Source organism: Ascaphus truei, chromosome 2 (genome assembly GCF_040206685.1).
Source record: "Ascaphus truei isolate aAscTru1 chromosome 2, aAscTru1.hap1, whole genome shotgun sequence".
In the NCBI taxonomy this organism is placed as follows: domain Eukaryota; kingdom Metazoa; phylum Chordata; class Amphibia; order Anura; family Ascaphidae; genus Ascaphus; species Ascaphus truei.
In genome coordinates, this window is record NC_134484.1 from 69,258,938 (window position 1) to 69,284,012 (window position 25,075).

General features: G+C 47.0%; 1 protein-coding gene across 5 annotated transcripts in view; it reads right to left on the minus strand.

The window, feature by feature from the left end:
* Nucleotides 1–25,075, minus strand: part of PTDSS1 (phosphatidylserine synthase 1) — a 114,877-nt gene that overhangs the window by 16,563 nt on the left and 73,239 nt on the right. For all 5 annotated transcript variants that reach the window (XM_075582677.1, XM_075582675.1, XM_075582678.1 and 2 more), the window contains 7 exons: nucleotides 13,323–13,414; nucleotides 12,403–12,447; nucleotides 9,298–9,422; nucleotides 8,798–8,956; nucleotides 7,737–7,888; nucleotides 5,881–6,022; nucleotides 1,329–1,441 (listed from right to left, as the gene is read on the minus strand). In XM_075582677.1, the coding sequence (XP_075438792.1) occupies nucleotides 1,329–1,441; nucleotides 5,881–6,022; nucleotides 7,737–7,888; nucleotides 8,798–8,956; nucleotides 9,298–9,422; nucleotides 12,403–12,447; nucleotides 13,323–13,414 (828 nt within the window). The remainder of the gene's footprint in view (nucleotides 1–1,328; nucleotides 1,442–5,880; nucleotides 6,023–7,736; nucleotides 7,889–8,797; nucleotides 8,957–9,297; nucleotides 9,423–12,402; nucleotides 12,448–13,322; nucleotides 13,415–25,075) is intronic.

Here is a 25,075-nt window from a genome sequence, read left to right on the forward strand (position 1 = left end):
TGTTGAAACTAATCATGATATCATCATGAGAGGAGAAGTGGATGGCATTGTATGTATATCTTATCAATATTCTGCTAAAGTGCAATTATGTCTACCTTGATTTTTAACATTTAGGATAAAAATAGATGTTAAAAGAGGCAGTCCAAGCAAACCAGGATTTCTTTCAGTGTTTTTTTTTTTTTTACATACTGGAGAATTGAAGCAGGGGGGCTCCGGAGCAGACCCCCATTAATTTCAGCTCCGGGGACCCCTTGCTTCCAGAGATACTTACCTCCGTAGGGGTGCCATAGCGCCTCCAGCTGGGCTTCAAGTAATTGCCGCTTTTCAAAGCTCCAGACTCCCTAGGGCCATCACGTCATCCAGTGTGGCTTCCTCGTCGCCCGCATGCCCGGGACTTTTAAACAGCGTGGAGATTCCAGCACCCCCTACAGAGGTAAGTATCTCAGAAAACAAGTGGTCCCCAGAGCTGAAATTAATGGGGTTCAGCTCCAGAGACCCCCTGCTTCAATTATATATATAAACTAATACAGTATGCTCATTTGCATGTCTTAGACAGGTCTGCAACCCCGCCTTTCTCCATTATCACCCAGCACACACTGCTTCCACTGCAGCAAGGGATTCTGGGAAATGACATGCAAAAGAGCACACAGTGCCACCTTTTGCTTCAAAACCACATAACATGGTCCCCTGTAAGCTTTTGCTTGCTGCATTTCACAGCTTTGAGCACAGCCTGGGTTAAGATGCATAGCCAGTAAACCAACCCAGAGACAGCCGTTTCGACCTTAATGGGTCTCATCAGTGTGGGGTTGGTTATACTGGCTTTGCAAAATGAAGCTTAGGATATAAATTTTAAAAACGGCCCGCTTGAATTGCTGCTTTAAGTGGCTTTGTTTCCTTATTTATCAAATTGGGGCCTTTATTTTCACGTCATGGGCTAGTATCTTTTTATTCACCTTCAAATAAACGTATTATATACATTCCTTCAAATGATGTATACTGTATACAGTTCATATCAACATATCTAATCCTACTGTACATCTATTAGCAAAATGGACAAAGCTGCAACCTCCATGATTTGAGTCTATGGACAACCCTTAAATGCTGCAAACTGGGATTAGAGGACAGATTGCACCTTTCACCCATGTCCTGTGCTCTTCCAAGAAACCTCCAGTGCTGGTCACTAAGAGTAGATGCTGGACTTCATGAGCCCAGTATTGGCAGTTGTTATTGTAAGAATAGCTACTGGCCGTCTTTTACACTGACAAATAAAATACTGTATGTAGAGCTTCTGTTCGGCTATCTTTCAAACAGTGTGTGAATATTGTTACCTCACAGTAGGCGCTGTGATCACACCAATGAAGAGAATTCTGCACCAGCTCAAAGGGTGGCTTGCTTGGAATACGAAGATATGTTTTAAGAAGAAAGTATTCAGCTCAGTCAGCTAGGGGAAAAAAAAAAAAAAAAGAGCATGATTTTTAACTTCAGCACAAACATATTATATTCACACACATTAACCACACACGGCTCCAATGATGTAAAAACCACTAGTGCATAATTGCTAAAAAGTAGTCGCTTGTTGATTTGTAATGTAAATAAAAAACGGTTAACTGCAACGGTTAACGGTTAAAAAACACTGCAAGTAGTACGTCTCAATAGGAAACAAAGTAGCCATGAATGAGAAATATAGAGATACAATCACCATATAAAGTCACAATTGATAATTAGGTAACGGGCATTAGGTAGCCGTTAGATAAAATATAATATTATTAAGTGACTGGAAATGTGGGCCATGGTGCTAAATGAGACATTTTTGCGCATGGCGAAGAAGTGGTGGCCTTTTAGAACTTCTAAAAGCAAGTCTTAATACGATTACAACCCATCTTACTGTGTGTATATATGGAGAATAGCAACAGAAGATGAAAGGGAGTGAATATTGTGCGAGAGGCAGCAAAGATATCTGAAATTAAATTGGAAATATTACCCGACCTATAGTCAATGATGCTATTCCATAAGTCCCCTTCCGGCGCTGGAACACACAATGGGCCATTCTAGAGCATGGGCCATTAAATTGTCTTTCAGCACTGGAAGGTGTCCTGTGGAATAGCACCACTAATTAAATATAGTGCCTTTTATCTAGTGGGAAAGAAAATGTTCTTTTTAATCACCAATAATTTAGTTTCTCCTGGTCCCTCCATGACAAGAGGGAATAGGCTCAGCCCATTTGAAGGTAGGACACAGACTTCTGACCTGTTCGTGCCAATTCTAAGCCCGTCCTATGCCTGCTTAAGGTCAGATGTACGTCTAGCCAAGCTGAACTACAGAGAAAACTGAAGGATAATATAATGAAAAGAACGAAAAATGTACTGCACAAATGCACGCATGGAAAGAGAATAGCGGTGAGAAACTAGTAGAAAATAAAAAGCGTGTAAAAAAAAATCTGTTTTCTCTCATGTCCGCCCATGACAAAGAAATCTCCCTAAAAAAATATTGGATTGGCCAAATTGTTTTGATACTGGGGACTTTCCTTCCAAAACTGATGCAGATACATTTAGCTGGTAGTGTTTGAGAATGTATGTATTTAGGGAAGAGCAGGTTGCTGCTTTGCAGATTTGGTCTTTGGATGCCTGTTTCATAGCCCAGGAAGTTGTGATCGCTCTGGTCGAGTGAGCCTTCAAAGAATTGATGGTGCATTCCGTGGCCCTTGATAAGCCTGTATAATGAGGTTTCTTATTCATCTGGCTATGGCCATCTTGAATGCTGGTTTCCTTTTTTTTGCCTTGCAAGAGGTGAAAAAATTCTGGATCTTCTAAAGGATTTGGTTCTGGAGATTGGCGAGATTAGAAAGAGTGTGTCTGTAGTTCCTGTAGCACTAGAATAAAATTCTGGATCTATGATCCTAGGTCTTATTTTTCCAGATGCCTTTACGAATGGCTGAGTATATTTTTTATTTGCAATTTTATCCTGAAAGAAGATGCTGAGTGCTACCACTTGGACTTTAACATATAACACCCTTATTGAAACCCTATTAAAAAAAATAGTTAATTTTTTGGGGGATCAATGTCAATTGTGGGTTTACGTTTTTGTTGACACACCAGGATCTGAAAATGTCTAGCCTTGATCAGAGTGTCTGGGAAGTCCACTGCTATTTCTTTAAGCTTTGTGAACCAGGATCTTCTTGCCCACTATGGGACTACTAGTATGACATTTACGTCTTCGGTTTTGATTTTCTACAATGTCCTCTGAATCAGAGGAAATGGTTGGAAGACTTAGACCAACAGGAACTGTCACTTTCTGGCGAGAGCGTCTGCTTATGTCTGGTGGTGTCCCTGTGTCTGCAGAAGAAGACATGGTATTTGGTGTTGCAACCTGTTTCCATGAGGTCTATTGTTGGTTGACTCAGTCTGTGAACAAGGTGTATTCGAAATGTTTCTGATTTAGCGACAACTCCCCATGGTCTGTAATATATTTCTGCTTAAAATATTAGCTTGGACATTCTGGTGACGTGCTATGTGAATTGCTGTTCTGGCTGGTACAGTATATTGAGCTCTGCCTATCTGAATATGTTCGCGACTTGAACACTCCTTGTGTTTCCCTGATGTTTTATGTAGGAAATCTCTGCGATATTATCATAATGCATCTTGATCGGATGACCCAGCAAACTATGTCAAGATGCAAAAAGAGCTTTTAAGATCGCTCTTATCTCCACAATGGCTTTTAAGATCGCTCTTATCTCCACAATGTTGCTATAAAGTACCGTTTCTGTTGTCAAAATTCCTTGGCAGCTACCCACCCGGTAGAGCTTGCAGCCGTTGTTAGGGGAATACAATCAACAATGCCCAAAGATTGACCCTTTGATAAATGGCCTTCTCATCTCCACCAAGCCAGTTACCATCGGGTTTCTGGTAGCAGTGATATTCTTTGGGATAGATCTTAATGGTTCTTGTTACATCTGAACAGAAGGTTGGCTTGATGAGGAATAGAGCTCACGGTACTGTTCCTATCAATGCCACCATCTTTCCCAAGGGAGAAATATACTGTTGCGCTGTAGGATGTTGTAGGTGTGTTATTTTCCTGCATAGATGCCCTATATGCCGCCATTTTTCAGGGTGCAAATACACTTTTGCTGTTGCCATATGAAGTGTATTCCCAAAGATCTGCACATCTGGGAGGGAACAAGTCTGCTCTTTTTGAAGTTTATCAACCATCCGTGTTTCAATCATTGTGAATGACTGGTGGCACGTCTCTTTGCTCTCTCTGGAATTGGCCCTCCAAATATTAGTTGCTGCCTGATGTGGGTGACCAGGACAGTTAGTATTTTCGTAACTCCAGGGGAGTTGGTTGAAGATGCTGAACCGGTGGAACTTTTGGTGTGCAGAAAGAATGTTTATATGTAGGTACGAACTGCTTGTCTTCAAGGACAAACTCTGGTTTACTGCCAGAAGGAGAGGGGAATTGTGATTAGACATAGAAAGCACGACAATAGATATTCCAGCAACTAATCCCCACTAGAGATATTCCAGCAACTAATCCCCACTAGAGATAACCTATCTGTACCTCCAACAGCGTGAATCCGCAGCTCTTCGTGTGTAGGAGCTTCCGGTCTCTGCTGACGCTACGCTTTCTGGCACGTGTAAAATCTTCCTGCTCCGGCGACCGTTTACCACATTTGCCACCCATGGGCCAACAAAGCAGAGAGGCGGCTACATCAGGGAGGAACTGTGCTGGCTCTCCACTTCCAATTTCAGCAGAGGGAATCAGGTACGCGACTGTGGGGAGGGTGCAGGGGTGGAGAGCCTGCCCATGGTACACAGCCGGAATGCATGCAGACCGACCAACAGGGCATTACAGCGGGTCCTAGATGTGGGCAGGACGGTTGAACTCACCACCAGAGCAGCTCGGTAAAAAATAAAAATCAACTAAAAATTTTTTTTAAAAAGAGAGAAAAAAAAAAATGGTCCTCCTTGCTAGAAATCGGGGAACACGTTCTTAATCTGTGCCACGGAGCTAGGCTCTGCCCCCTCGGACGCGCCGCGCGCGCACGTGATGACGTGCACCGCTCCCCAGCTGCGTGTCAAGTGTTCTATTAGCCCACTTGTCTCCTAACCTATCCGTGTCTCCGCGGAGGCCGCGCCTCCGCTCCGCCTTCTGTCTCATTGGATCTGGTATCCCTTATATGCATTGCTCATTCACTCCTGCTTTGCTGAGCATAACTGGTTGTAGCCTTGAGCTCCTGCGTTTTGTTGTGCCTTGCTCCCTTGTCCCGTGTTTTCCCTGCAGCTTGATTCTTTGTGTACTGACCCGACTTGACCTTGGAACCTCTCTGGATACTGACACCGGCTACCTTCGACACTGCGAACCTCTCAAACCCAGACCACGGCTATACCGATCAATACTACGCTTACCTCTCCAACCCCAGACCACAGCAATACAGATCACTACCATTCTAAACTCTCCAACCCCAGACCACGGTTTACAGGCTTGACTACTCTAACTTCTCCAATCCAAGACACTGGCAAGTAACTGATAACCCACTCTCTCCAATCCAGATCCGGCTACATTGACAATCCGCCTGCCAGGCACGCTTCCACTACTGTGGGTGCGTGGTTTAATACCTTCCCACCTCAGTACCGGGGTCCTGTCTTGCTCGCGGGCAGCGCAAGCGCTACACTCCTACAGCAAAGGACACAGACAACTGGCCTGAAGCAGGCATAGGAGGGGTGACATGTCAGACGTCTGTGTTCCACCTTCAGAGAGGGCAAAGCCTATTCCCTCATGTCATGTGCCATCATGGAGATAGGAGAGAAGAAACAAATACGTAGATGTTACTCTATTAAACTGAAAATAAAGCATTTAATTGGAAAACATTCAAGAGACACTTACCTGCCAGACGATCATGAAGAGGTATACTCCAGCTACCCTCTGGAATGAAGACTTGGGGTCAAACCAACGCACGTAGATCCAACTTGCAGGAGTGAACTGCAGCACTGCTCTTTTTATTTTCCCAGTTGTAGTATGAATGTCCCTATATAAAAAAAGCGCAAAAACAAAGTTACAAAATAAACCAGCATGCAGACATCTATTTTTCTAAAACACTGACTATAACTGACATATATATATATATATATATATATATATATATATATATATATATATATATATATATATATATATATACACACACACACAGTATACATATATATATATATAATGTCAGTCTTATTTTTACAAAGAACAAAAAACAATAAAGGAGCGCAAACAGAAAATAGCACCCAACTGGTTAAAAAGCAATAATGGGTGCTCCTCGGTGCTGCCTATAGGTACCTTGTGATAATGCGATACAGAAAAAACAAGGCGCAATTGAGTGTGGATAAACTGAAATAAGCAAATCAAATATGTGCAGTGCTCAAATTGTGAAATAAAGCAGGTAAGTTGTGGTTGGCTAACCAAATGCTGTAGTGGATGATGGTTAAGCTCAAGCTGCGAGTGTTATTCCCTACGACTCCCAGTTCAGTCATTGTGCATTAAAACTATGTTATGCTAACACACACACACACTAATATGGGGTCCCAAACAATACAGAAAAGAGATAAATCTGCAGCACTCACCAAGATGATGTTGTCAAAAAGGGTGTGTGTGTTTATATATACACATACACACGTTTTAAGTTATGGTGGGTGAAAAAGGCAACAAGAAACCTCCACCGTATTGCATGTAGCAAATAAAGAGATCACTTGTGAGTACATTCACATGTCTTAGGCAGGTCTGCAACCCTGTCTTTCACCATTATCACCCAACACACACACACACACACACACACACACACACACACACACACACACACACACACACACACACACACACACACACACACACACACACTACAGTTAGTGATAAATTATGACTGTGTATCATCATCAAAGTGTCACATTTAAAGTGTCAGAAGAGTTAATTTTGGAGTTGAAATTGGAGGTGAAGATTAGAGGAAGATCTGGACTGAACAACAACAACAACAACTTTGCAACGGTGAACTTTATTTTACAAATGCTGTGATTATTTGTACTCTTCCCATCCTCCAATAACTGGTTTAGTCTCTCCTCCCTATTGCTTTTTCTGTTGACCGTTTCCTCACTCCTTTGCGAACATCTCTGTTCTCTCCAACTTCCCACTGCACCATTATTTATTCACCTCTCCCAACAACTTCTTTACCCCTCAATAAAAAACACTCACACAAATCCTCTATTCACACCCTCTATCTACTCTTTCCTGCTGCTTGGGATCTCCCCTAAGCCTGAACCCAGACATAAACACACCTGCTCTCACCCATGCCTCCCTGCCATCTCTTCCCCTGTAAAATGGGGTTAACCTTCTGATTTAATACTGACTAACTTTAAAACTCACCCCACAAATCAAGCATCCCAATAGTCTGCACTCAGGGCTATTGTCCCAAACCCACAATCACCCCTACCACCCATTGTGACCAAGCTCTGCCATCTACAGCACTTATTCCCTCACCTGCTGCCTCTGTAAGTCTCCCATTATACCACTTAGATTGTAAGCTCTTCGGGGCAGGGATTTCCTATCCTATTGTCTGATTTTGCTGCACTTATTGTATTATAATTCCCCGTACTGTATTCTTTGTGAAGCACGTAGTACACTTTTGGCGCTATATAAATAAAGACATACAATACAATTACAGGTCTCTTTGCAGTGTATGACAAGTCAGCATAGAGACCTACTTGAAGCTTGCCCAGTGATAGCTCCTCATCTCCAAGAAACGACAAACCACCATGCCCAACAAGATGCCGCCTCCGTTACACAAGAGGATGTCAAGAATAACTTGATCCCACCAACACTCAGCAAAGTTAGGAAGAAGATGCATGAAAAACAGCTAAATGAAAAGAGGAAACATTTAGAGGCATGTCATAATGTGAGAAAGAACAACTGCATATAAGCAAAAGGTCACCGTGGAAAAGTTTCCAACGCATGCAAGAAGGTTATACATATCTATGGCGACCCTGAGGAAGCACATTCAGAAATATGGGAACAGCAGGTGCTATAGATTACTTGACATTACAATATCTCAACACAGGAGTTCTATTACATGCTGGTTGGATGTTGCTTGGTCTGAAATTCAGCACAAATTAAGACCTTGTCACACAAGAGTTTAATAATAAAAAATAAAAAATAACTGTACGGCTAGTATAGACATTGCGTTCTTCACAAAGCCAAAGTTATTTACCGTGTGTGTGAAGATTTGTCTCTGATCTACATTGCTGTTCATTTAAAAGTTTCAACTAGCACATCAAGTATTAGCTACACTGGAGGCACCAAAAGCGTTATGTTCCCCTAGCACAGTGTTTTCTAAACCTCTCCTCGTGACCAATGGCCACACCAGGTTTTGGGAATAACCAATGCACTTGAATCCAGGTGAATTCCCTTTTATTTATTTTTTTTGCACATTAATAGAATGTTAGGTGGTTGCCTCAGAAACCTGGTGAGGCCGCGGGTCACGAGGATAGGTTTGGAAAACGCCTAGCATATGAAGGGAGCCATTTCAACAACTTAACATTAAGTAGCAAGTTACAAAAAAACATTTCTAGAGTTTTCACAACACACCAAGGTCTTTGAACATTCCAAACAATGCAAGTTTGATAGTACATAATCATTTATCTTCATTATATGCAGTTGTTGTGTTTTTTAGATGTCGAGTCCTAGTTAAGTTGTCCTTGGCTGTAACGACTAGTTTGACAATTTGATAGAAAGTTATACGGCAATAACAGACTCCTACAACACTTACCTCTGTCAGTTCCCAAGTGATGCTGATTGTCCAACACAGGCCATAGCTGCGGATTAGCAAAGCTTTCATGGCCCAACCCCAGAAGTGTCCAAAGGCAAATATATCAAAATGGCTGAGTATTCGTTCCCAGGTGATAACATGGCAGTTAACCGCATATTCCTGTGCAAGATAATGTTAGAAGAAATGATGTTTGCATCCACTCAGGAACTACGGGGGAAGGGGAGGGGGTGAATTGAGGGAGAGTGAGAGCCGGGGGAAGAGCGAGAGCCGGGGGAAGGGAGAGCGAGAGCTGGGAGAAGGGGAGGGAGAGCGAGAGCCGGGGGGAAGGGGAGGGAGAGCGAGAGACAGGGGGGGGGGGGGGGAGAAGAGCGACAGCAACACTTGGAAGTGGGGGTGGGGGGGGTGGGAAGAGAGTGTTCTCTGCCCATTTCGTTTGCAAATTTACAAGAAGAACAAGCAGAACAACTACCGTAGATCACAGTAGATTTACAGAAACATACCATGATATCTGATTCTCTGGTTTCATACCGAAGGTTAGGATCCAGCCAATACATCACTGCTTTTACTTGCTCAAAGTTGAGGAAGAGCAGGAATACCAGAAACAGGAAGTAAAGTACGCTGAGACCTGGGGGGGAGAGAAACCATCAGGCTTAGGCCTCGGCCATGTTACTTGCATGGTGGCAGAGGCGCGATGAGGCGCGCTCCCGCTCAGCACTGAGCCCCTACAGTCGCAATTAGAGCGGCTTTAGTAGGGGCTCGCCTACGCTTCCGCAAGCGCGCGGAAGCCTAGGTCTTAGGGAAATTTAAAATATCCCTGCTTGCCGGCGCACAGAGCCGGTCACGTGAGCGGTTCGCCCAATGAGGGCGAACCAGCTCCATGACGTCACTGGCCCGCCCCCTGACGGCGCGCAGCGAAAGCACCTGCAAGGCCAGGGAAAGCACCCGCTTTTCCTGTGCCTCAGCACGCCAGCGGGGAGCTTGGCCGAGGCCTTAGGATCAACAAAGGGTCAGATTGAACCCAAAATAGACACATACTAGCACTGTTTGCATGTATGAGAGGTACCTAAAGCAAGTTAACCACAAGTGCTACAAATTTCAGTTGAACAGCCTGTAACATGTAATATTGATTAAGCACCCAATATAAATTACTTCAAAAGCTTACAATTTAAAATACTTCCCAAGGGGGACAATGGAATAAAACCAGTCTGATGCCGGAGGAGTAAAGACTAAAAGTCACAAACGGTTTTAACTAAAATGTTATAGTCAATATTTTTTTGGGCGAAAAAAAAAAAAAAAAAAATTCTGACAATTTTATTCTGCTCTTTTCTCGCTTAGAGCTCTTTGTCGATGTAAAAGAATGGCCAGGTAGCAAAAAAGTTGCAAGATAAAAAGTAGTGGGAGATGGACTGCAACCGATGGATGGACACTTATGAGATCTCTATAATTTGAAGAGATTAAATCAATACATAGAATTCACGTTAAAATCACCACCACAAAAACACCTGTATAAGTGGCTGCACCCCCTACAGAGAGAAGTATCTCGGGATGCAGGGGGTCCCAGGAGCTGAAATCAACGTAGTCCAGCTCCGGAGACCCCCTGCTCCAAGAGAAAGCGAGAAATGCAACATGGAGTGCGGCTTTAAACGGTCATCATTTCAGTTGTAGTTTGGCAGAAAGCTATACTGATAAGAGAATGATAAGAAATGTCGTAATTAAAAAAAAAAAAAAAAAAAAAAAAATTAATTATCACAGTAATTTTTTTTTTAGTAGAAAGTGGATCACAGCCAATTAAGGAAACCAATTACCAACCATTAGGGTTATGTTACAAAGCAGGTCGAACAAAATTAAAATGGTGGCATTCTCTACGCGTGCCATGAAATGCTTTATTTGTACGAATGTTTCTCTGAAATAAGTGTGTGTTTAAGTTGAAAATGGGAAAGCAGAAACAAGAAGAAAAAAGAAAAAAAATACCAAAAGAAAACCTGACCAGCTTAGTTAGGACTAATCCTTTAATCACGAAAGGAAAAACAAACAAACAAAGGTTTGTTACTGTTCTCAGATGTACAAGTACCCGAGTTCCATCAGAGGTGATTTGAAGGTTACCAAGTCTGATGTCATACAAGAGGTTTACATAAGAAGTTAATTATAAATGCAATAGAAGTTTTTTTTATTAATTAAAGGCGAAATTCTCCTTGTCAACAGTTGCAATTAAAGGTTATTCGTTATACAGCCACTTAACACCTCAGGATGTTTACAATTTGTGATATGTTGCCAGGTGACCAGTGGCCGCGGCGGCGTGCGCGGAGCATACAAGGTACGCCCTTCTATGGGGCCGGTAGCTGCCTGCGCGCCCGTCTTTGCCAAAAGACCAGAAATGTGTCTTTTGGCGCAGCGGCCAAGCTTTGGCCACATCACGGCGGCAGTTCAGCCAATGAGGGCGAACCAGCCGCATGACGTCATGGCTGCGCCCCCGCCGCGAGTTCCCAGTAGTCCACCAAGTTGCGCTGAGGCCGTCAACGAGAGCCACCAGGCACCCCCGTCGCGCGCACTGGGGCCTTAGCCTTACCTTTTCCTCTTAGGCTTTAAAGTTTAACATCGAGAAACCGGTCTAGGACGTTTGGCCGCAACCAAAACGATGCTGGCGTTCCGCCGTGGGACACTTCGCCGCAATATTTGCTCCTGCGTCCGACCCGAGAAGCCAGGTCTGCCGCGCCCGACAACTGCATGTTTAAATGCCCCGCGCGGGACATTTAAACATGCAGTTGTCGCAGCGGGCGCGTCGGGACATGTAGTTGTTGGAGCGGCAGAACTGGCTTGGCTTGTTGGAGCGCTGCGGGCAATCGGGCACAGGAGCGGACATCGCTGGAGCCACATGTCCGATTCCGTGAGAAACACAGTAACAAATAGTGTAGTAATTCAACATATACAGAGTTCACAAAAGAATTGTGACGGCCACAACTGATGAAAGATTGACGCAGCAATTCTGAATTTGCAGTAACCACAACGGAGTGGTCAGAAAGACAGAAAATTCACTGTCCATTAACAGCAGTGCACATATTTACCCATCCCCACTCAAAAAAAAACAACTAAATGAATAGAAAAGTTTGTGATCAGAATTTATATATATATATATAAAAAAGTAGACCATTTTTACCGTTTTAAAATACATCTTTCAACTACTTGGTCGGACAGGAGTGTTAAGAGATTTGTTTCATCACGCTGGGCATTACAAATATCACAAGCCTTGTGTTATGGTCAACCAAGTAAAGGGACAGATGTGGCTCCCTAGCACAGAATCTGTACTGTTTCCAGAATGTATCTCACCCACATACGAGTAGGTTTACTGGCTATGCACGTTTGTGCTAAAAAGCGGTGTAATATGGCAGGCATGTGCTGATAGAGGTCCATGTTAAAATGGACAAGACGCTGTTGTGCTCATTTGCATGTCATTACCCAGAATGCCTTGATGCAGTGGAAACACTGTATGTTAAGGGATAATGAAGGAAGGTTTGCAGACCTGTCCGAGACATTTGAATGTGCTCACAAGTTGTAATTTTTTTTCCCCCTGTACATTATGTGCCAAAATTCAATAAGCCTTCACTTACCAAAAACCATTCGCCACAGCGCTGGGTGTGGTCTTGTAAAGGGACCTGTAAAAAGAGATCAAGATAAATACTCAGGGCGATATTTAAAGATAGAGCTCAGTGTGCTCTGCATCACTCGGATACATAATAGTACTGAAAATGTACCACAGCTACCTTTAGTGACAGTATTTCCCGGCATGGGTATAAACCATTTTTTGCAGCTTAACACGTTGACCTTGCTCTGTTCACCTTCCCTTGGCATGTGGCAAATTGGTGCATTGTAGACTTGACATCAGAGGAACTATAGCCCAAGTTCGCTTATTTACATCATCAAATGATGTCAACCTGAGCAGGCACGCACACCAACTACATCTTTACTGCTGCAGCCAGACAATGCAATGACTTACCGACATAACAATCCAACAAAACACTAAAGAGCCTTTTGCTTTCATCGAACTTTCCTCTTTTAGCCAATGTGTTGCTACTTAAAAAGAAAAACACTGAAGAAACAATTAATCATTTATCAATTCAATCCTAGAAAATAGTTCCATATTGCAGGTGTAAGCATTTGTTTACACAAGAGAATTAGACTTAGGCCGCGCCTACAGTGTCGGCGGCAGGACGCGTGATGTCACCCGTCGCCGCAAGCGAAAGTTGTATTTCGCTTTGCGGCGCGGGAGACCAGGCTCCTGATTGGTTCAAGGGGCTGCCACGAGGCGACAGCCCCCGAAAAATCAAATAATTACCGGCTACCAAAAATCGCGTTCGCCACGTCACGCTTACTATAAGCGCACAGGAGGCTGCCACACAGCGCGACAATGCATTTGTTTTTCGGGTGACGTCGCGTCGCCGGCACTATAAGCGTGGCCTAAGAAAGCAGCTGTCATTTCCCCTTCAACAGAAACCTTGGCCACACATACAGAAAGTTAGAAATACTTTACCATTTGGAAAAGCTAACACGCTGATAATTAGAAAGAAGAAGATCACTGACAGGATGCCCCTCCAAATATTGTCTTCTTGGCTCGTGTTCTCCCTAAAACAGGAACATAAAAGATACTATCAAATCACATGAAGCATCTTGAAACTGCAAATATATATATATACACACCACACACACACACACACACACACACACACACACACACACACACACACACACACACAATTGAAGCAGTGGGTTTCTGGAGCTGAACCGCATTCATTTCAGCTCCGGGAACCCTCTGCTTCCGGAGATACTTACGTCAGTAGGGGGTGCCGGTAGCCGCCCGGCTATCAGGGTTCATGCAAAGGCGGAGTTCAAAGCTCCCGCGTCTGCGGGCCAATAGGAAGCCGTGACCTCATCTGGTGCGGTTTCCTATTGGCCCGCGTGACCTTTAAGTTCTGCAGAGATACTGGCACCCACTTCGGCGGCATCTCGGAAAGCAAGTGGTCCCCGGAGCTCTAATTAACGGGTTCAAACTCTGTAGACCCCCCTGCTTCAATCCTATGTATAAAACATTGTGGTTTTTTTTTTTTTTAATAAAAGTGCCCCACTTTCATTGCTCCTTTAACAATTAAAACGTGCTCTAACTTCACAAGTAGAGAAAGTTTACACCACACAAATCCGTGGGCCGCATTCTGTATAAAAAAGAGAAAAGTTGAAGTCTACAGGGATTTTCGGCTGAAAATTGATGCTTTGGACTATATAGAATGCATCTCTGTGATGGTTTTACAAATAGGTTACAAAGCTAATGACTACATGAAATAACTAAAAACACACACTCCACAAAATATTGACATTAATTGTCAGATCTGCTAACCGACGCTCTGACTGTTGAATAGTGTTTGATGAAGAAACGCTGGCACACTTTAGGTGTTACATTTTGGCAAACCTATCATGGTTTGATGGGACAACAAACTCAATCTATTTTGGGATGCAGTGGAAGAGAGAAGGGTAGTGGATTACATATAGAAGAGAGAAGGGTAGTGGATTACATATAGAACAGCGATAGCGTAGTTTAACATTCACCTAAGAATTACCTTGTCTCATTAAGCATTGTGTAGTATGTGTAACTTCTTTCCTCCATACGATCAGCAAGAGAAAGGAGGAAGCATGGACATTACTTTTTAAACAGGGCAAGAGAGAACAATCTAGATAAACTAGAGGAGGAGTTGTTAAAAGCTAGAATTCAAGAAGTGCAGTGATGAATATTGGCCCAAAGACAGAATAATTGGTCAGTGGCACATTACGGTCATCCTCCAATAAATGAAACAAAGACAGAATGTAATGTCTACTGCCAGGCCTGCCCAACTCGTAAAGTGAGAAGGGGCCGAACTGCTCCAAGGAAAAAAAAAATTGGGCCGCACGGGTTAAATCATCATCATCATCATCATCATCATCATCTCTCCTCCAGCACCTCTCATCATCATCATCCTCATCCTCATATCTCCCCCAGAACCCCTCACTATCAATCTTTACAATACTCCCCATCTATCTCTCATACCCCCATCTCTCCCCCTCACCCACACAATACCCCCCTCCACATCAAACACACAATACACCCCCTCCACATCAAACACACAATACCTCCACTCCACATCAAAACACACACTACCCCCTCCACATCAAACATACAATACCCCCTCCACATCCCCCCCACAAGTCAGCACCCCCCCATGTCTCTCTTCCCTCAATATGACACTCTCTCCCCCTCCCCTTAATGACACTTTCTCCCCCCCCTGCACTTCACATCACACCCTCCCCCGGCACTTCACATCACTCTCTCCCCCCCTGCACTTCACATCACTCTCTCCCCCCCCCTGCACCTCACATCACTCTCTCCCCCCCCCCTGCACCTCACATCACTCTCTCCCCCCCCCTGCACCTCACATCACTCTCTCCCCCCCCCCTGCACCTCACATCACTCTCTCCCCCCCCTGCACCTCACATCACTCTCCCCCTGTGCACCTCACGTCAGCAGCCCACCCTCCCCCTCACATGTCAGCAGCCCACCATCCCACCAGCCCGTTTTTCACACCCACCCCCCCACCAGCCCGTTTTTTCACCCCCACCCCCCACCAGCCCGTTTTTCACACCCTCCCCCCACCAGCCCGTCACACACACACACACACACACACACACACACACACACACACACACACACACACAGGGCTGGGAGGGAGATGGAGGGAGGAGGAATGAATCGCCGCCATTTTTTTTAAACTTTTTTTTTTTTACATTTATTTAATTAACTGGCGCCCGGCCAGAGCCATCGCGGGCCGCACAGAGAGGCCAGACGGGCCGCATGTTGTGCAGGCCTGGTCTACTGGCCTAAACTAATCTAACAATGAAACAAGGGAGTGGAGAGAGAAAAAAAATAAAAAATCAATAAGCTGGGATACATAAAAAAAAACCAAAATAAATAAATAAAAAAACACATACATAAAACATTTCTGATTAATGGAAGTATAATCAACTGAAGTGTCCAGTACTGGAGGCCAAAAGTACACAACTAACATACACCGATAAAATAAAGGAAGTTCATGCTAGAAGTAGGTACACAGATAAAGGATATGCCAAGCTTTCCTTAGATTCACAAGTAAATGAAATACATGACGCCACCTTCATTGAAAAGGGTAGTGGGTGCAAGGAACGGATATAAGCAGAAAAGAGGCGAAAACAGGAAAATAATTCCAACTGTAGTTATGAGGATTTATCATAGGAATAGTGAACGGGCAGAACTAGGGGCCAAGCAACAGCGAGACGGGAAGGGGAAAGAGCGGGGGCAGGCGAGAGAGAGAGCGCGCGCGAGACGGGAAGGGGATAGAGCGGGGGCAGGCGAGAGAGAGAGCGAGTGCGAGACGGGAAGGGGAAAGAGCGGGGGCAGGCGAGAGAGAGAGCGAGTGCGAGACGGGAAGGGGAAAGAGCGGGGGCAGGCGAGAGAGAGAGCGAGTGCGAGACGGGAAGGGGAAAGAGCGGGGGCAGGCGAGAGAGAGCGTGCGAGACGGGAAGGGGAAAGAGCGGGGGCAGGCGAGAGAGAGCGTGCGAGACGGGAAGGGGGAAAGAGCGGGGGCAGGCGAGAGAGAGCGTGCGAGACGGGAAGGGGAAAGAGCGGGGGCAGGCGAGAGAGAGCGTGCGAGACGGGAAGGGGAAAGAGCGGGGGCAGGCGAGAGAGAGCGTGCGAGACGGGAAGGGGAAAGAGCGGGGGCAGGCGAGAGAGAGCGTGCGAGACGGGAAGGGGAAAGAGCGGGGGCAGGCGAGAGAGAGAGAGCGCGCGAGACGGGAAATAAGCGGGGGCAGGCAAGAGAGAGCGCGCGAGACGGGAAGGGGAAAGAGCGGGGGCAGACGAGAGAGAGAGCGCGCGAGACGGGAAGGGGAAAGAGCGGGGGCAGACGAGAGAGAGAGCGCGCGAGACGGGAAGGGGAAAGAGCGGGGGCAGGCGAGAGAGAGCGCGAGTGCGAGACGGGAAGGGGGAAAGAGCGGGGGCAGGCGAGAGAGAGAGTGAGCGCGAGACGTGAAGGGGATAGAGCGGGGGCAGGCGATGAGAGCGCGCGAGACGGGAAGGGGAAAGAGCGTGGGCAGGCGAGAGAGCGCGCGAGACGGGAAGGGGAAAGAGCGGGGGCAGGCGAGAGAGAGCGCGCGAGACGGGAAGGGGAAAGAGCGGGGGCAGGCGAGAGAGCGCGAGACCGGAAGGGGATAGAGCGGGGGCAGGCGAGAGAGCGCGCGAGACGGGAAGGGGAAAGAGCGGGGGCAGGCGAGAGAGAGCACGCGAGACGGGAAGGGGAAAGAGCGGGGGCAGACGAGAGAGAGAGCGCGCGAGACGGGAAGGGGAAAGAGCGGGGGCAGGCGAGAGAGAGCGCGCGAGACGGGAAGGGGAAAGAGCGGGGGCAGGCGAGAGAGAGCGTGCGAGACGGGAAGGGAAAGAGCGGGGGGCAGGCGAGAGAGAGCGTGTGAGACGGGAAGGGGAAAGAGCGGGGGCAGGCGAGAGAGAGCGTGCGAGACGGGAAGGGGAAAGAGCGGGGGCAGGCGAGAGAGAGAGCGTGCGAGACGGGAAGGGGAAAGAGCGGGGGCAGGCGAGAGAGAGAGAGCGCGCGAGACGGGAAATAAGCGGGGGCAGGCAAGAGCGAGCGCGCGAGACGGGAAGGGGAAAGAGCGGGGGCAGACGAGAGAGAGCGCGCGAGACGGGAAGGGGAAGAGCGGGGGCAGGCGAGAGAGAGCGTGCGAGACGGGAAGGGGAAAGAGCGGGGGCAGGCGAGAGAGAGAGCGCGCGAGACGGGAAGGGGAAAGAGCGGGGGCAGGCGAGAGAGAGAGCGAGTGCGAGACGTGAAGGGGATAGAGCGGGGGCAGGCGAGAGAGCGCGCGAGACGGGAAGGGGAAAGAGCGGGGGCAGGCGAGAGAGCGCGCGAGACGGGAAGGGGAAAGAGCGGGGGCAGGCGAGAGAGAGCGCGCGAGACGGGAAGGGGAAAGAGCGGGGGCAGGCGAGAGAGCGCGAGACGGGAAGGGGATAGAGCGGGGGCAGGCGAGAGAGCGCGCGAGACGGGAAGGGGAAAGAGCGGGGCAGGCGAGAGAGAGCACGCGAGACGGGAAATAAGCGGGGGCAGGCGAGAGAGAGCGCGCGAGACGGGAAGGGGAAAGAGCGGGGGCAGACGAGAGAGAGAGAGCGCGCGAGACGGGAAGGGGAAAGAGCGGGGGCAGGCGAGAGAGAGCGCGCGAGACGGGAAGGGGAAAGAGGGGGGGCAGGCGAGAGAGAGCACGCGAGACGGGAAGTGGAAAGAGCGGGGGCAGGCGAGAGAGAGAGTGCGCGCGAGACGTGAAGGGGAAAGAGGGGGGGCAGGCGAGAGAGAGCGCGCGAGACGGGAAGGGGAAAGAGTGGGGGCAGACGAGAGAGAGAGTGCGCGCGAGACGTGAAGGGGATAGAGCGGGGGCAGGCGAGAGAGCACGCGAGACGGGAAGGGGAAAGAGCGGGGGCAGGCGAGAGAGAGCGCGCGAGACGGGAAGGGGAAAGAGCGGGGGCAGGCGAGAGAGAGCGCGCGAGACGGGAAGGGGAAAGAGCGGGGGCAGGCGAGAGAGAGCGCGCGAGACGGGAAGGGGAAAGAGCGGGGGCAGGCGAGAGAGAGCGCGCGAGACGGGAAGGGGAAAGAGCGGGGGCAGGGCGAGAGAGAGCACGCGAGACGGGAAGGGGAAAGAGCGGGGGCAGGCGAGAGAGAGAGCGCGCGCGAGACGGGAAGGGGATAGAGCGGGGGCAGGCGAGAGAGAGCGCACGAGACGGGAAGGGGAAAGAGCGGGGGCAGGCGAGAGAGAGCGCGCGAGACGGGAAGGGGAAAGAGCGGGGGCAGGCGAGAGAGAGCGCGCGAGACGGGAAGGGGAAAGAGCGGGGGCAGGCGAGAGAGAGCGCGCGAGACGGGAAGGGGAAAGAGCGGGGGCAATCGAGAGAGGAGAGAGAGCGCGAGACGGGAAGGGGAAAGAGCGGGGGCAGGCGAGAGAGAGAGAGAGCGCGAGACGGGAAGGGGAAAGAGCGGGGGCAGGCGAGAGAGAGAGCGCGAGACGGGAAGGGGAAAGAGCGAGGGCAGGCGAGAGAGAGCACGCGAGACGGGAAGGGGAAAGAGCGGGGGCAGGCGAGAGAGAGCGCGCGAGACAGGAAGGGGAAAGAGCGGGGGCAGGCGAGAGAGAGCACGCGAGACGGGAAGGGGAAAGAGCGAGGGCAGGCGAGAGAGAGCACGCGAGACGGGAAGGGGAAAGAGCGGGGGCAGGCGAGAGAGAGCGCGCGAGACGGGAAGGGGAAAGAGCGGGGGCAGGCGAGAGAGAGAGTGCGCGCGAGACGGGAAGGGGATAGACCGGGGGCAGGCGAGAGAGAGCGCGCGAGACGGGAAGGGGAAAGAGCGGGGGCAGGCGAGAGAGAGCGCGCGAGACGGGAAGGGGAAAGAGCGGGGGCAGGCGAGAGAGAGCGCGCGAGACGGGAAGGGGAAAGAGCGGGGGCAGGCGAGAGAGAGCGCGAGACAGAAAGGGGAAAGCGGAGGAAGGCGAGAGAGAGAGCGAGAGACAGAAAGGGGAAAGAGGGGCCAGGCTAGAGAGCGAGAGACAGGAAGGGGAAAGAGGGGCCAGGCTAGAGAGAGAGACAGGAAGGGGAAAGAGGGGCCAGGCTAGAGAGCGAGAGACAGGAAGGGGAAAGAGGGGCCAGGCTAGAGAGAGAGACAGGAAGGGCAAAGAGGGGCCAGGCTAGAGAGAGAGAGACAGGAAGGGGAAAGAGGGGCCAGGCTAGAGAGAGAGACAGGAAGGGCAAAGAGGGGCCAGGCTAGAGAGACTTGTAGCTCAACTCTAAATCTGCCCCAGAGTTCTAAAAATCGAATTTGTAAGCTTTTTCTCTATTCTTGCATATGATTAATGTTGAATTACTAGTTACGTGAAATATTTCACACCTCGAACAACACCAAAAAGCTAAATCTGCTTATCAGTCAGTTTGCACACTGTATTTGTTTAGATCAGGCCTGCACAACACGCGGCCCGTGCACTCACTGTGAGGCCCGCGGCGGCTTTCTGCTCTCCCCCTCACTCCCGAGTCCACTCTCCCGCGCCCCCCGCGAGCCCGCTGTCACCCTCCCCCGCAAGCCCGCTGTCACCCTCCCCCGCGAGCCCGCTCTCCCCCTCGCAGGGTAGCAGCGCGCTCTAGTATTGAGGCACTTCCTGCCTGCTCTGCCGCCGCCTCCTCCACTGCAAGCCAAGGTAGGGAAGGGGAGGAGAAGGGAGGAGAGGGGAGGGGAGGAGAGGGGAAGGGAGGGAGGGTTTGAAGTGCAGGGGGGTTAATGTGAGGTGCTGGGGAGTTAATGTGAGGTGCTGGGGCCTTAATGGGTGGGGGGGTTAATGTGTGGTGCGGGGGGGTGGGGGGGTTAATGTGTGGTGCGGGGGGGTGGGGGGGTTAATGTGTGGTGCAGGGGGGGGGGGGTTAATGTGTGGTGCAGGGGGGGGGGGTTAATGTGTGGTGCAGGGGGGGGGGTTAATGTGTGGTGCAGGGGGGGGGGGTTAATGTGTGGTGCAGGGGGGGGGGGTTAATGTGTGGTGCAGGGGGGGGGTTAATGTGTGGTGCAGGGGGGGGGTTAATGTGTGGTGCAGGGGGGGGGTTAATGTGTGGTGCAGGGGGGGGGTTAATGTGTGGTGCAGGGGGGGGGGTTAATGTGTGGTGCAGGGGGGGGTTAATGTGTGGTGCAGGGGGGGGGGGTAATGTGTGGTGCAGGGGGGGGGTAATGTGTGGTGCAGGGGGGGGGGTTAATGTGTGGTGCAGGGGGGGGGGGTTAATGTGTGGTGCAGGGGGGGGGGGTTAATGTGTGGTGCAGGGGGGGGGGTTAATGTGTGGTGCAGGGGGGGGGGTTAATGTGTGGTGCAGGGGGGGGGTTAATGTGTGGTGCAGGGGGGGGGTTAATGTGTGGTGCAGGGGGGGGGGGGTTAATGTGTGGTGCAGGGGGGGTTGATGTGAGGGGCAGGGGGTGTTGATGTGAGGGGCAGGGGGGAGAGTGATGTGAGGTGCAGGGGGGGTGGGATGTGTGTGGTGTGCAGGGGGGTATTGTGTGTTTGATGTGGAGGGGGAGTATTGTGTGTGAGTGAGGGGGAGAGATGGGGGTACGAGAGATAGGGAGTATTGCAAAGGTTGATAGTGAGGGGTGCTGGGGGAGATATATGAGGATGAGGTGCTGGAGGAGAGATGATGATGACGACGACGACGACGACGACGACGACGACGACGACGACGACGACGACGACGATTTTACCCGTGCAGCCCAATTTTTTTTTCCTTGGAGCAGTTCGGCCCTTCTCACGTTACGAGTTGTGCAGGCCTGGCTTAGATTATAGAGTTGCCTGCTAGCCAGGGCTTTTACAATTAAAAAGGCTGTAATCCTCCCTCAACCCAATTAAGAAAAATAATGCAATTTCAATTAGCCCAAAGGTTCTACTAGATGAATTGTCCTGAAGGTTACTACAGCACGTGAATAATAGCAGCAGCAGGATAGCTTTCCCATGATATCACAAATGACGAATCTTTTTAAAACATTGCAAACAAAACCAACTTCTTTAAAGAAAATGTAAGTATGTATGGCAGCACGCACTGACATCCTAATTCTTGTAAGTCCCCGATTTGTCAAACTACTAAACATTGCAAAAAGAAAAATGTGAAGGGTTAACATGCTTACAAACCAACAACTGCTTCAGTTTGGTTCTAGGGGACACTACAAGAAAAGTGATGTACTTCGATTGTAAGCTCTTTGGGGCAGGGAATCCTTTTCCTAATGTCTACTTGTATGTATGAAGCGCTTATTCCTATTAGGTCACGTGTTACTGCTTCAAAGCGCTATGTACATGGCTGGCGCTATATAAAGATCTACATACAAACCAATGGCATACACCTGCATCAGTAGAATTCTCACCCTGATATTTATGTGTATATGTGTATATGTGTATATGTGTATATGTGTGTATGTGTGTATGTGTGTGTGTGTGTGTGTGTGTGTGTGTGTGTACCCTCTTTCCTTTGTATCTCATTTGCACATTGCATGGATTTCCGCAGCCGTAAACCCCACCTAAGACTATTTTTCACAGTTTAGATATACACAAGAAAAGCTTAATAATTAGATCTGTAGCTCTGCAAAAATAGTCATTTTCACAGTTTATGGAATAAGCGCAAAAGAGGAAAAAAAAAAAAAAAAAGGCTGGAGTTAATAGGAATAAGAGAAAGTGAAAATATAGTGGGGGATAGAGAAACAAAACAATATTTACATAGTAAGTAGATGGGATTCTTATTTGGTTTTTCAAGTCAACAGTGGCCAATAATTCAGAGCAAGCCCATTCCAGGCAGTGATAGGGTTAATTATATTCTAGTTTTGGGAATTTTGTATTTGGATGTCTTTAGTGTCTATTGAAGTCATATAATCACGTGTAGTGATTTAACATTAAACCAAAAGTATTTTTGCATAGGAGGTAGAAGGGAAAGAACGGTCACTATTTCCCAGTGAGCCAAACAAGTAGTTTGTTGAATAAAAAGTTCTTTATTTCAAAAAGCTGAGCATCATGCAAACACTCTGACGCGTTTCATCCCTTAGAAGGGACTTTATCAAAGAGTATTTTGTCTCCAATGCCAGACACATATATATACAGACAAACAACATCTGATTGGACCATTCTTAAACTAGACACAGCAGATAGCAATCATAGTAAGTAGTGACTCAGATGTATACCATATTAACCTCAGCTAGTCTGATGGGAAACAAACAGGCATATTTATACTAATAAACAGTGTATATACAAAAAAACAATGTGAGTTTAAAAACAAAGACATGATGTTAAGCAATAACAATAAAAAATGAATAACTATCATGGATAAATATATAACGGATATTGATAAATATATAAATCATGATCATAATTATAAACTGGATAATATAATATAATATATTTTTATATTTATATAAAGAAATCATAACATATATTTGAAGAAATAAGAAACGAAAATAATAAACTCAATCCAGTATAGCAATTATAAGAAATATATATATATAAACAATTAATCTGAAAGAAAGTGTTTTAATTCCCAGTCTGAATTCATTCCAAATGGATGGAGAGTATCGAGTATATATATCCAGTACATTTCTCTTTTGTTTAGCCTGTTCTCCCTATTGCCCCCCCTTGGATGATGGGGTATATGTTCGATGGCTGAAAAGGAAAAATTGCCAATGCCCCCCATTGGGCATTGGGAGAAATGCCTGGATACCGGATGGATCAAATCCTGTTTTTTTATTAAACGTGTATGTTCAGCTATACGGAGTCTCAATGATCTAATCGTGCGGCCCACATATCTGTGGCCACATGCACATGAGAGAACGTAAACAACATAAGATGTGTTACAGTTTAAGAAGTTTTTGATGTGGAACTTCTTTTTCCCTTTTGAGTATGTAATAAACTTTGCAGGTAATGCATACTGACACATAGAACAATTTGCGCAGCTGAAAAATCCCTTGGGTATAGTTGTAATTCTGGGACTTCTAGTCTTTGAGTCAAAAAGACTGGGAGAAAGATGAGCGGCCAAGGTCTTAGCCTTGCGAAAGGTAAATCTTGGACCACTGGACAATGAAGAACCAATGTCCTCATCTAATAAAAGTGTGTGCCAATGTTTTTGTATAATTTTGGAAATTGATGATGACTGTGAACTAAAAGTAGTTACAAAGAAAGGACTCTGTGTATTAATATTTGTCATATTTTTTAATTGTCTAGGTTTTTTTGTTCTTGAAACAGTTCGTTGTATGAGATCCTTTCTATCCATAGAATCAGCTCTCATGAAGGCCATATCCAAATCTTTGGTAGAGTAACCCCTGGTCACAAATCTGTCAAACATTTCCTTTGATCTTGAAAGGAAAAGATCGTTATTTGAACACAATCTTTTTAGTCTCATGAATTGAGATCCCGGAATGTTCCTTATCAGTGAACGGGGATGACAGCTCCGTGCACTGAGAAGCACATTCCTTGAATTCTCCTTCCGGAAAACATCGGTTTGAATATTCATCTCATTATCAATGTAAAGGGTTAAATCCAAGTAATTAATATAATTAATATTGTGCTGAAAAGTGAATTTAATATTGTAATCATTAGTGTTTAGATAATTAATAAAAGAAATTAAAGTGTTTTCATCACCATCCCAAATTATAATCAGATCGTCAATATATCTCTTAAAAAAGATGATATTTTGACGAAAAGAGTTGTTAGCGTGATAAATAAATTGTGACTCCCAGAAACCCATAAATAAATTCGCGTACGAAGGTGCAAAACTTGTGCCCATTGCAGTGCCTAATTTTTGTAGATAAAAAAGTGAATCAAACATAAAATAATTGTGCGTTAATAAGAAAAATATTGATTCTTGAAGAAAAGTGCAAAGTGAAACAGATAAAGTTGAAAGATCCAAAAAGTGTCGTATAGCTTTAAGTCCGTGATTGTGATCAATAATAGAATACAGGGAGGTCACATCTAATGTGACCCACCTGTATTCTTTTTGCCATTTGATGTCTTGTACCTTGAAAATGAGATCCGATGAATCTCTTAGGTAGGAGGGGAGTATAAAGACCAGGGGTTGTAAGAACTTGTCCACATACCGCGATAACCCATCTCCCAAAGATCCAATGCTCGCCACTATCGGTCGTCCAGGAGGGTCAACTAGCGATTTATGGATCTTTGGGAGATGGTGGAATACCGGAATCACGGGATGTGGACAGTTCAGAAATTCGCACTCTTTTTTACTAATGACATTAAGAATACTACCAAGGGATAATAATTCGGTAAGTTCTATAGAATATGATTTTGTAGGGTCCTTCTTGAGAGACTGATAATAAGTAACATCCCCTAACTGTCTAAGTGCTTCTCTTTTGTATTGATCGGTGGATAAAATTACTAGGGCTCCCCCTTTATCCGCATGTCTGATCACGATATTGGAATTATTCTTAATTTCTTCAATTTGTTGTATTTCAGAGTAAGTTAAGTTTCCAGAATTGACATTGGAATAAGAAAAGCCTTGAGACAGAAGTTTCAAATCTCGTTCTACCAACCTTTCAAACGTTGTTATGGATGGCCCTCTGTTATAATTTGGGCAAAATATAGATTTTTTTCTATAACCTGAGTCTTCTGATCCAAAGAAAGGTTGGACGAATGTGTTGATGGGTTCCCCCTGTAACTCTAACAAAGTTT